We start from the raw sequence: 12,751 nt of genomic DNA on the forward strand, positions 1-12,751 counted from the left end.
CAGATTAATGAAGCTCATAATGAGGAATTATTCCAGCAGCATGAAGAGTAATGATGCAAAGACAGACCCATACATGTGCACACTGACTGTACAGTATAGGGATGGAACATCTAACAGAATCCTGCAACTAACGCAAACTGCAGCATCGAAAAAGTGAAAAGAAATCATGTTGCTGCATTGTACTTGCAAACATGCAGTCTCACTCATAAACAAGTGTAAACTGGGAATGAGGACTTCTAAAAACAGGGAAATCCATCACAGGAAGTCATGATACTGGTTCAATATGACAAACTCACAGCACTGTCCACGTAAGCTTCCGTCCACACCGTGTCGTGCTCGTGGTCAATGACCTTAGGGCGGCTCATGACGTGAAGATACCTCATCACGTTCTCCTGAACATCTGCTAAGGTGGAGATCTGACTGAAATATCCTGCAATCAAACAAACGCATGCATACAGTAGTTTTAACCTCAATCACAATGTATTTGACTTAACACAACACATAAAATGTTAAAATTGATACCCAGGGGTGGAAGAAGTAGATCGGCAATGTAAAGTCCTACATCTGGAACTTGAATAAAAGCACTAAATACTGAAATCAATTTTATAATTCAATAAATAATAATTTGCTGCTGATCTCCCTGCCATAACTGTAGTGAACTGAACCACTCTGGAAACAGTGACCCTTCTGATTCGCTCCTGTTGACGCTGACAATGCTGCATATTGCACATGTAAGGTTATTCTGCAGTGGGGGTCTGCATGGGGAAGGATGTTTGGGGCTTGTCTCCCCACAATCCCTCCTGGCTGTGACTTTCCCTTCCAGAGGGCACTCATCCAGAGCGGTGACACGTGGGAGCCATCAGCAGTGAGCAGCCAAGAGGGAGACACTCTGACAGGAAGAGGGATTAGAGCGGATTGACCTCTGAACCCCCCCCCTCCCCTCCACCCCCGAGTGCCACTTCATTGCCTCTTGGCAGAAAGATTGTGAGCCAGAACATACACATGCAAGTACACACAGAAACACGCACATCACATACACGGCCAAACCGCACAGATACCCACACATCCTCCTGGAGAAACACCACATCAGCCCAAACCCGACGCTCCCCGACACAACGCTGTCTCAGGAAGCGTTTATCAAAAAGTCCCAAACCTTTGTTGGCACAAGCCATCCATTTGAGGTTATCAGCAAATGCAGATTCTCGTCCAATCAGGTACGGGAATATTCGCACCTGTGCAGAGGACACATAGATTGTCGACATTTTCAAAGATGGAAGGATTAAAAAAAAAAAAAACAAACACAAAAAGTGATGCATCCTTAGTCCTTTATCTTCCTGTCCCGATTCTATCAGGCTTTAGAGCAAGAAAGAGCTGCATGTTTTAACATCCTCATGAGAAAAAAAAAAAAACCTGATCGTTAAGCTGCTTTTCTGGCTCTTATTTTCATTCTTTACCTATTTTAGTCCATCTTTGCTGTTATATTTTCTTCTTCAGTTTGTTCTCTTAGTGCAGTGAAATTCAGTGAATTGTCTTTTGTCGGGGCTTGGCACGAGGGCATCTTCCACTGTCCTTTTAAAGAACGCCGTGTGACACTTTGCCAAACCGCCACGGTCCATTGGCTCCAGATGCTTTGCTAAGCATGAAGCATATAGAAAACACTGAATGACTGCTATATAAGGGCCCTAAGGGTGAACGGGGGGTAGGGGGTGGGGTACCCTGCCAAATAGTGCCCCGTACCCCGTCAAACACTGCCAACACACATATGCTTGATAGAACTGAACAAAAGCCCTGAAGCTGTTGTTTTTACTGCTTTGTGAGTGGCACAGCAGTCCATTTCATTTCAACTGCATTTAGGTCTTACAAAGGCAGGCTAACACAAAATGTTAACCAATCAGTGTGTACAGGAAGAAATGTGGAGGAGAGCACAGCAGTGGCTGGACGCTGTAAAGCATCAACGCATTGAAAAACACGGTACGGTATAGCGTTATGAATGATAATGAAGTTAGAAACCACAGTCAAAGGCAGGAACTCCACCTGGCATAAAGAGTTAAGATATACATCTATTCCCCCTGGAAGAAAAGTGCAAGGCAAGCAGAAAATTCTGTAAAAGATTAACATTGAAAAATTAGGCACCGTGCGGAACAGAAGAAGGGGGCAAAGAAAGAAAGAGAGACTCACCTTTCTTTCCGGCCAGTTGTATTTCTCAAAAACGTTGTCGTACATTTTAGTCGCCCCGTCGGTCACAAGCATTATGGCCTGGTTGCACAAGCTGCCATGTCCAGTTTGATTAAACTGTAGAAAGAGAGTAAACACACATAAGATATCAATTAAAAACCTACATAATGTAATATAATATAATACATAATATATATAATATATGCACTGTTATTTAGACATTAAACAAACAGAGCTGTCTGTTTCCACTGTATATGCCACAGCTGTCAGGAAGCTGAACCCCCCCCCAAAAACAACAAAAAACACTCTGGACTCAGACTCACTATTAGAATACAATATATCATATCACACAGAAACTTTTGCTGCAACTTCTTACATATACATAGTAGACTCTTATATTTTATTGTTTATTTTTAGTAATTAGTAAATGCCTTTATCTGCTGTGCCCCTGCACTTTATCTCTTTCACCGTGGGGTAGTTAGAAACGTCTTCTCGATGCCTTTGTATGTCCGGTACATGTGAAGAAATTGACAATCAAGCTAACTTTCACCTTTTGAACTTTGATAAGATGATGATGTCTGACAGAGCAGCTGTGCAGCCATCAGTCAATAAAACACAGGTAATGTCTCTGTAAATAAACCTGAAGAGTGACTACAGTTTATTCTGAGAAGATGCATCGCAGTAATTTAGTGGTTTATTGACCTGTAACAGAGTGAATGTGGAGAGAGGGACGATGTGGCGACATGACCACAGGATGAAATCTGCTGAGCAACGCGACTCTCAAATCACCAGGAGGCCCTGAGAACTCTATTGTTAGAAACAGTCATGTGATATAAAAAGTGATGTTCATGTCTGACTGACAGCAACAGTATTGATATTTTTTGGTGTCTTTTGGCTGGTCACTTGTATGTGCATGACTCAATAAATAATACAAATTAAAAATACTACAAAATGTTTGATTTTTATTTAGAATTTTTATGTTCAATTGTCGGAAATCAACTCACCCACAAGATTTTAATGTCCTGAAATGTTAATGGTTTCGCTCATAGACTTTTTCCACAGGAAACATTTTGACTTATAGGAAGAGATCAGTCATTATTAATTTTGTCACTTACACCAGTGCTTTCACATGTAGCGATAGATTCTGTTTAGAAGGATGTCTGGATTCTCTGCACCAGCGTTGGATTTTCAGCATCAAAAGTCATTAATGAAGCCTCTCCGCTGCCAAGAAAAGGTCCTTTAGCTAAGCTTTTGTTTGAATCTGTTCTATTTGTTTCAGTATTGTAAGTGAATAAGAATTAGTAAATCTAAATGTTAATGACAAAAGGCATGATCAATAACAGGGATCATTAAATAATCAATGCTGATAAAATGTAATCAAACCCAAGCCCTAGTTATTTGAGAGGTAAATGAATTATCTTGTTCTAAAAACATCCAACAAGGAATGGGTTGTATATATATTTTGTGATGTTAAAATGTGCAGAAATATTTCTTTCATGTCATCTGCGTGCGAGAACGCGGGGAGACTCTCATCACTGCATGAAAACGCTGCAGTGCTCTTCAAGTGAAGTGAGTTTCCTTTTGATTTGGTCTACGATAGGCTGCATTCTGACTTTGTTCGCTGGCCAGTGGTGTAACAATGCATTTCAGTAGTGGGCTACTGGCTACCTGATTACCATATTCACTGAAGGGCTTTAATTAATCTGACAAATGCAGAGGTAAAAGCTGCAGTCCCTCAGCTTCAGCAGCACAGCCAAAGCTCGCCTGAAAACAGGGAGATAAAAGGAGTGCGGCGTGGCTCCTGGTCTTATCTGCTTTGTGTTCCAATCAGCCTCCTTATTAATCATCGGCATTAATTAGAGCCATTAATCACGATTCAGAATAGATGTCTGTGTTTGGAGGGCGGAACAGGGATAGTGCTGGAGCGTTTCGACAGGCGACACACCTCCCCAGCGCTCAAACCTATTTGACTGGAGTGTGCTCCTTCTTTACGATTAGCAGAGGACATGCGGAGGGTGGTACTCCAACACTTCCTGTCACCGAAAACAAATGCGCTTTGTAAAATGAAGGTTTTCCCAATGTTGCGTCAGGTGGAGTCCTTCGGTTCAATGAAAACAAAGTGCATTTGGTACAATTAATTATTTTTTTTAAGTCAAATGAATCAGAAAAATAAGGAAAGGAATGAATCATTGTGTGAAAACTCATGAATACACAACACAACAGCACTGCTGCATAATCAGTAAACAGTAAAAATAAAGAATTAAAAAGGTTCTGCTTTTTCGGTGGACTACAGACTGGGAAGATGTGTTAAAGTGACAGTGACACAGAACCGGCATACTGTACAGGAACTTACATCACTCAGGATTGTGAACGCCTCGGCCAAAGCGTCACCCAGCAGCCCGATCCCTTTGGCAAACAGCTTGTCCAGATGTTCACGGAAATGCTAACAGATAAAGACAGAAGTGGAAAAATAAAGGTTTTTAAAAATCAACCACACAAATGAAACCTGATAGGATCCATGTAAACTCATTACAAGTCAGTTTGAGCTCCACTCACATCTTTATTGGTTCTGTCAGCTCGGACCAGCGTGCCGTTCAAACAAGGCTCCACGTAGTGGATCTCCTGATTATACTGTGGAAATGCAAATTATGTTTAGATAGATTCATATTTTTCATGGAAGAATGATCTCTAGTTATCTGAAATACTTAATGGAAATGTCTTTGCTAAAAAAAATAGATAATATGCAAACATACAATATCAACACATATACAGATATATAAATCTCAAAATAAACAAAGACACAAAGTGAAAAAAATGTAAACTTAAACTTACGGCAATAATGTTGAAGAAGTCGTCATCTCCAAGTGTGTCTAATATGGAGGAGACCGTCTGCCTGGCGATGGTCAGCCTCAGTCCTTTCATGCTCCCACTTACATCCACTAAGATAACAACATCCTTAGGAGATGTTGCTGCCTGAATGTACCTGAAATATGAATATGGGCACACATACACACACACACACACACACACACACACACACACACACACACACACACACACACACACACACACACACACACACATTTAAACTCAAAATAAAACAGCAGCAAATTTGCAAAATAAAATATATTATCCTATTTTTACATTGTATACTGTAGTTATCGTAACATTTTAATTATATTGTGTATAGATATGTGTGACATGTAATCTATCCATCTATCTATCTATCTATCTATCTATCTATCTATCTATCTATCTATCTATCTATCTATCTATCTATCTATCTATCTATCTATCTATCTATCTATCTATCTATCTATCTATGAATATATTTTGCAGTAATATAGAGGCTTACCACTTCCTGTTTCTACAGTCAAAGCCAATGACGCCATGTTCATCTGGGTGCCACTTTACTCCTGTGAAATAGATCAGGAAGTTACAGTTTTTCCTCAGTCACTATTAACATTTGCACAGCAGTTAGTGCATTTCTCAAAACAATTAGTGCAAACTGCAAAACCTAGTGGATAACCTGCAAAAGCACGTCACTTGCTCAAAATGGATAATCCATTCCTCAAAAGCAAGTATTCATGTCAGTGAAACTGCTAGTGTCATCAAAATGAGAAGTCTTGACACCATCGTTTATGAACAAGATAGTCAAACGGCTTTGTCATGTTTTCATTATGACAGTTTATTCTCTCAGTGTTTTCCAATGCAAAAAAGGCAAAAAAAAGGTCAGAACTCAGTGACATGACCTGAAAATGCTCAAGACAGCAGTATACACTACTGGTACAGCCATTTGAAAACTACAGTAAAGTTACACATTGCTGTAGTTAGGGGAGTAAGTGAGTACAAGACACTGAATGCGTAAGTTTCACATTTTTACTGTATATGCTCTTTGCAATTCTACAGCATTGGGTAAAAGAAAAATACACTACAGTCACTTATTTAGAACAAATATAAGAAACACCCTTTTGGTAGAGCTTCAGTTCACAGTGGTTCTTGCTCGGTTCATATATGCTTGCCAAGTGAGGGTTCATGGGATTCATCCCTGAGTGACTGTGAACAAGTGACTTGTCATTGGTTACAACTAATACTTCTCACACCTCCTCGTGAGTGAAAGCTGAAGTTCACCTGAGAGCAACTGTTCAATTTAGGAGACATTTTCAGGAAAAAATGATAAATAAAGGTATAAAATTTGCTTGACAGAATTTGATAACTAATTCAACAATTTTGTATGTAATGACTCAAGCAATGAAATGAAGACTATTAGTTTTATTGGGAACGACTATTCAGCAAATATGAGAGAACATATGAGAGAAAATAACACAAAACTGAAAATAACAGCATTTCAATTACATACCGATGTTCCATTCATTTTTACGTTAAAATAAAAAATAAATAAACTTGTAATGATTAAAGCATCATGTAGAATAGCCTCTGTCAGTGCTGAATTACTATTATTACTATATTATTGGATCATTAATATGCAATTAAATGCATCATGTGGACATCGGGCCCCCGTTAAGCAGAATTAAGTATTATGGTAAAGACAACCCCAAATGTGATGTCCATGCATGTGGACGGCAGGTCTTAAGAGGTTAAGGCCCTGAAAACCCTGTTTTCTAAACCCCCCTTTTAAATGCTTTTTAATAATTCAGATTTGAGGGGTTTTAACATGTATGTGGTACTTTAATGATATAGTTGATCAAGATGGAGCTATTTATTTACTGCTTTGTATACTGTTGATTTATTTAATCTAAAAATGAATCATGTTTAATAAACCGATTACATGTTTTGTATGTAAAATCTTAATCTGAAAGGTAACTGCAGCAAGTGCAATAATTCAATGGAGCAAAACCATAAAGCCACATACATTCTAATTACTCAAGTAAGGTATGAGTACCTGAAAATGGTACTTAAATTATGTACTTGTACTAAGTTAATTCCCACCATGGTCTGCTCCTTATACTTTAAACATACAGAGTATTAGATTATCATCAGCTGTATCTCTGTAGCTCCAGCACTGCAGTGACGGTCTGATGAGTGGATCCAGAAGCCACGCACGCTTCTTCAACATGACTGTAGACCCACATCGGCAAATTCTGATTAATTACAGTCTGTATATGTGCATCCTCTCTGATGGTCTGTAAAATTACAACATTAGCCAAATTACCCTTTTAGTTATTCTAAATCATTTGTTCTGATCTGTTTTTTCTCTCTCTCTCTGACGGCTGATGGCTCCCTTGAGACAAGCTTCTCTCTCTCTCTCTGTCTCTCTCTCTCTCACACACACACACACACACACACACACGATGAAAAAAGACGACGGACTCACCGGGGTACTGTCTGAAGAAACCTTTGGCGCTCCCAAAGTACTGCCAGATTAGTGTTGGGTCTCTTTCAAAATTATCTACAAATACTTTATTCAGAGCTTCGGACCAGTAAACTCCGTTCACTATGTCGGGATCTGAGGAGGGGGGCAAAGACACAGAGATGAAGAGAAACGAGTAAATTAAATGATGATAATAGTAATCATCCTGGTCACCGCCACCGAGTGCACGGCTGACCTTTGTCCCTTATTGACCCCACTGAAGGAGACACAATGCCTGTGACTAAATCATCCCCTCCCCTCCTCCTGCTGGATGAGCCTCCCTTTGTGCTGCGAACGGAGAGTTATGGTGAGTCCATTACAGCCAAACAAAAGCAGCCTGGTGATACACGGGGAGAGGTGACACTCAGTTAAAGAACAAGAAGCGACTGAACAGCTAGCGTATGACAAACATCTTTGCAATCACCCCCGTCGTTGCACTCTTTTCAGTCTGCAGTTGCGTTCCTTATTATGTCCACACGGTCCGCCAGCATGCGACACTGATATAGCTTCAGCTACCATTTCTCACTTTCAGCACTTACATTCCTCCCTCCCTCAGCCAACAGCATAAGTAAATAACACTCACATAAAAGTGTGCAAGCTGCAGGCGGAGCGCTCACCTTTGTTGTACATATTGGTGGGCACCTGCACCACACTGAGGCTCAGGTTGACCGACAGATTATTGAAGTGGTCGTTGGGCTCCAGAACGAACTCTCCTCCGAGGTCCACGTTATTGCCCTCCTCGTCCACTTCATTGATCAGCACGGCGTTGAAGTACTCGTACTGAGGGGAAGAGTCAAGACGGAAAATGTTCACTGTAATGAAACTACAAGTAGTGTTGATGTTAATATTTAAAGGATTTGTAGATTTTACAAATCTACCTTTAAACAATACTCACATGCACACGTGCGTATTGAAAACTAATCATTCCTCCTGTCAACACTGGCCATCAAGATCCCCCTCTAATGGGATTTCAATGTAAGTGATGAGGGAGAAAACGGTGCAAAAAGTGCACTCTAAAGATCGGTGGAAGCCAACAGTGTGAGTATCTTTAAAGTTAATCTTTTTAGTTTCAATCCTCTCTTTGAGTTCCCCCCTGACAGTGTTGTTGCCGCAGAGCGTAATAACATAAAGATGGAAAGAATTCTTTGGCGAAATTCCCCTCAAGCCTTCCCCCAAACACGTGGCTATGCATCTAACGAGCATCAGTGATATTGGTGACAAGAGGCGCCCGCGAAGAGCTCAAAGGACATTAAGAGACAATTCCCACCCCAGCCACCCTGCTGCCATCTGGCAAAAGATAGAGAAGTATCAGCTGCCGTAGCACCAGACCTCAGAGCTTCTTTTTATTTACTTCTGTTTTTTTTGTGTGTGTTTTCTTACGTAGCAAAATGGGACTACACACTACATTTGGTTGTGCAGTCCTGTGTCGTACAATAAAGGACAATAAATTAACCCTGAATGTCTATCTGTACTCCTAGTATGTGGCATACATGGTTAAAATATATGTGAAAGCATGGCTTCTCACAATGTAGAAATGTTACATTCTACAAACAAATGTGCCATCGACATTTTCCATCGCATTCATTCAGAAGTGACTTTTGACCAAAATAATCAAAATAATTTCTGCCACAAAAACACACATGACTTTTGGGGCAATTTGAGACAAATGACGCTTGGGACACACGGTCAGGACGAAGTGTGGATAAATGAATGTGCTTTACCATTTAAGCTACAGATGCTAACTATTAAAAACTCACAACATGTATGAGTCGAGAGTGTCTGATTAGTTAGTGCAGTTTTTAAATGTTCCCGGCATGTTACATTTTTATTAACCATCACCATTGTAACTGTCACTGAGGTCTCAGAAGGATCTGGACATGCATGAGCGCCAATGAAAAGTCTGCCCCTCCCCCCGTGTAACCCTGCATTTTGTCTGTCATGTCCTACAGTTCTCCTGCTGCAGAAGAAAGACTACCTCAATCTGACTGAGCGGCCTCTCTTTGGCCTGTAGTCCTTATTATCTGCACAGGCAGCGAGAGAGGGAGAGAGAGAGAGAGAGAGAGAGAGAGAGAGAGAGAGAGAGAGAGGGAGAGAGAGAGAGAGAGAGAGAGAGAGAGAGAGAGAGAGAGGGAGAGAGAGAGGGAGATGGGTGTTTGACTCTATAGCATCACACTCGAGGGAGGCCGCGCGGGCATCACCATCAAGCAGCCCCTGACAGCTCATACCACGCCTGAGCAGCTCTCTGACGAGCTGCGGCAGGGCGGAGGGGTGGTGGTGGTGGTGATGGTGCGGGGTGATACTGCAGAGGGGGACCAGCAGGGGAGAGAAACGTGCACCCTCAGCAGAAATGATAGTGCTGTAGAGAGGCACGTTAACCACCAGGGTTATTACTGTAGAGCAGGCCATGGGACACTGCAGCTCACCGAGACGCCCCACTGGCTCTGCAGTTAGCTGTAGGCCCTGCTGCAGAAGTCTGCCTCCATTATGGGCCTCACTGTGTGCCCACACACCAGAATCTGGAGAAGAAGCTCCAGCAGGCCCTCACCCTTTACTGCGCTAGTGATAACTAACAGCTGATCAGGAGCTGCACATTTCCTGACGTTAAGGATCACATTGTTCAAGGAAACTTGTTGTTCAGGATGTTAAGTTACAGTAATATGTGACAAAATCATATGAAAGCATATGAGAAAATACACCATAGACTTTATTAATCATTATTTTTGTTGCATAATGAAAGTGAAAAAAAAAATGAAAGTGGAGTTGGTAGAGATACCATGCCAATTAGAAAGATTAAATTGTGTAGATTGTAGCATTTTAAAAATCACATACATTTTTTTTCTCATGTAATAATAAAATATGAAATACACAACAATTGACAATGAAAAGTAGAAATGTGGGACTTTAACTTGAAGCTTGAATAAGTTTGGGCAGAAACGTTTTAAAGCAAACATCATTTAATGGAGACTCTTTTAATTCAACTTGTTCATTTAAAATGCAAATATAGCTTCTTTTTCCCACTATTTCTGAAATGCTCCTAAATGTTCCTGATTATCAAAATCTATAAGAGGCCTTTTTCTAATCCCACAAAATGTTGAGCGTTGGAAGCAAAAGCTTAGGTAGAAAACACTAAGCCAAAGAAATGTTGCAATAAATAAGATTTCTGAAGTAAGAGCCATGATTCTGTTGCTCCATCACACCTGATCTGCACACCCTTGAACCGCAGACGACGCTCAGGTCAATGCGAAACACCTTCTGTCCTGACGCAAAGCATCTGAGATAAGAGCAGCCGGCTTATCTCATTGCGGTCAGTGAAATGGTGCATGAAAAATGTGCAGTGTCAGGGGACGCGAGGCTCGCTAAATGATGCCACAAGGAGTAATATCATGACATCACACCATTATCTCTGGTGGATATTACATTTTCCTTATTATTTTTTATGGCCTTTAAGATGAAATGTCTAAAGGCCTGTGCTGTATGCCAATTGCTTGAAAACATTTTTTAAATAGCTTGAACTTCTCAAAATTATTGATAAAACAAAATGATTAAAGATTTTATTTTTCATATAATTCATTAATTTCATTAGTTAAATAGATATATTGATATGGGAAAATATAAAAAGAAAGTCAAAGCAATTGTATTAAAATCATGTCAAGTTTATAGAAATATGTATAGCAAAAATACTAAGAATTTATTTAACTGGTGTATATATATTTCTAGAGTCTACATATATATTGTTTTATTTAAGGATTGCTGATTTGAGAGGAAGTGATACAAAACGTGTATGAAGTTTGAAGAAAATGGAAAACTTTCATGCTTTCTCACTGAAATAACAGCCCAAATATAATTCAATAAAAACATATAATGGTACCATAATGCACAAATATTCAATAAAGTACAAATGTGTTTTTCTCATCTGTTTTAAGGGCAACACCATATTGTAAAAACATTTCCAAGGATAATGGTGACAACAAATATTTTATTATTTTATTCTTAGTCATATTTGTGTTGTTTGAACGTGTTTGAAGGTCTTGTCCGGGCTGTGTGAACCGCGCAGGAACTGGCAGGGAACAAGGCGACTGCGATGTATTCTTATGATGTAAATGCTACTATTAACTGTAAAGTGCTGCCGTTATTTCAGTGTTTTATTGCTCGAGTGGGTTTCCAATCTAGAGCCATGAAAGTGAAACAATGCGCCGCGCAAAGTTTCATTTATCTTTGTCCACTGGAGAGAGGGGGGAGGGAGAGGGAGGAAGGGAGGGAGGGAAACGACAGAAATACTGCATTCCCTCTGCAGACACCGAGGAAGCTCAGTGCGCCTCGGAAATCCGCAATGAGAGCCGCTAAATAAGGTCCTGTCTGAGCGCACGAGCGCGTCCTGTGAAATGCGATTAAAAGGAGAAGCAACGTGCGCGCAGACACACTGAAAAAACTAATGCAAAAAAATATATCTATTTCACCATTCATAAAACCTTTAATTCCGCATGCACCACCAGGTAGTGTATTACAGTTGTTCGGTTACTGTACCGAATGTAAAAACGCTGCAGCAGCACCTGGACCTGCAGTCAGCGTGAGTTATGACGCCTTCAACATGTGCGGCATTGCTTATCAAAGGAGCGTTATGTATCAGCGCGGCTGACAGCGCATCAGTGTGAAGGACGATGCCAGCGCAATTAAAAACTTTTAGGGCCTATTACCCTTCTCTCACCTTGCAGCCGCTCCTCCCCAGCCCCAACTTCAAACATGATTCATCCCGGTCCGACACGATGACGCGCCACATTTTGAATAATTATGCTCCTTATTCTTTTCTTTGCCTTTTGTCCGGGACGAGCCTCACCTGCAGCTCCGGATTATCCTCATGCTGATGGTGCGCTTCTTCCGCCGCCTCCACCAGCCGCTGAGAGGAGAGGAAATAACACTTTGTCATGTTTAAAAAAAATATATAATAATATATAATAAGTTCCTCTATGAAACACGCATGAGGAAATAGTTCCATTATATCCATTCACACTCACAGAAGTGGACGCTCTGCTGCTCCAGTTCTCAAACTGTTTGTCTGCCACTCACTTATTCCAAAACCTTAACAAATGTGGTGTTGAAGAGGAACATGATCGAGGACCGATGTCAGACTTTAGATGAATCCTCGGATTGGACGGAATCCGTGTCCTGCATTTTGTTTTGAACGGTTTCCCTGAACTGTCACTCTCC

General features: G+C 40.7%; 1 protein-coding gene across 2 annotated transcripts in view; it reads right to left on the reverse strand.

Annotated features, from left to right (window-relative positions):
* Nucleotides 1-12,751, reverse strand: part of cacna2d3 (calcium channel, voltage dependent, alpha2/delta subunit 3) — a 32,161-nt gene that overhangs the window by 16,453 nt on the left and 2,957 nt on the right. For both annotated transcript variants that reach the window (XR_014598854.1, XM_084034047.1), the window contains exons 3-12: nucleotides 12,381-12,440; nucleotides 8,164-8,326; nucleotides 7,511-7,642; nucleotides 5,531-5,591; nucleotides 5,008-5,158; nucleotides 4,732-4,806; nucleotides 4,529-4,618; nucleotides 2,179-2,292; nucleotides 1,154-1,232; nucleotides 297-430 (exon numbers count right to left, since the gene is read on the reverse strand). Coding sequence is in view for 1 of the 2 variants with exons in the window: in XM_084034047.1 (XP_083890173.1) it covers nucleotides 297-430; nucleotides 1,154-1,232; nucleotides 2,179-2,292; nucleotides 4,529-4,618; nucleotides 4,732-4,806; nucleotides 5,008-5,158; nucleotides 5,531-5,591; nucleotides 7,511-7,642; nucleotides 8,164-8,326; nucleotides 12,381-12,440 (1,059 nt within the window). In the remaining variant the exon portion in view is untranslated. The remainder of the gene's footprint in view (nucleotides 1-296; nucleotides 431-1,153; nucleotides 1,233-2,178; nucleotides 2,293-4,528; nucleotides 4,619-4,731; nucleotides 4,807-5,007; nucleotides 5,159-5,530; nucleotides 5,592-7,510; nucleotides 7,643-8,163; nucleotides 8,327-12,380; nucleotides 12,441-12,751) is intronic.

The sequence above is a fragment of the Eutrigla gurnardus genome (assembly GCF_963514095.1).
Source record: "Eutrigla gurnardus genome assembly, chromosome: 2".
Lineage (NCBI taxonomy): Eukaryota > Metazoa > Chordata > Actinopteri > Perciformes > Triglidae > Eutrigla > Eutrigla gurnardus.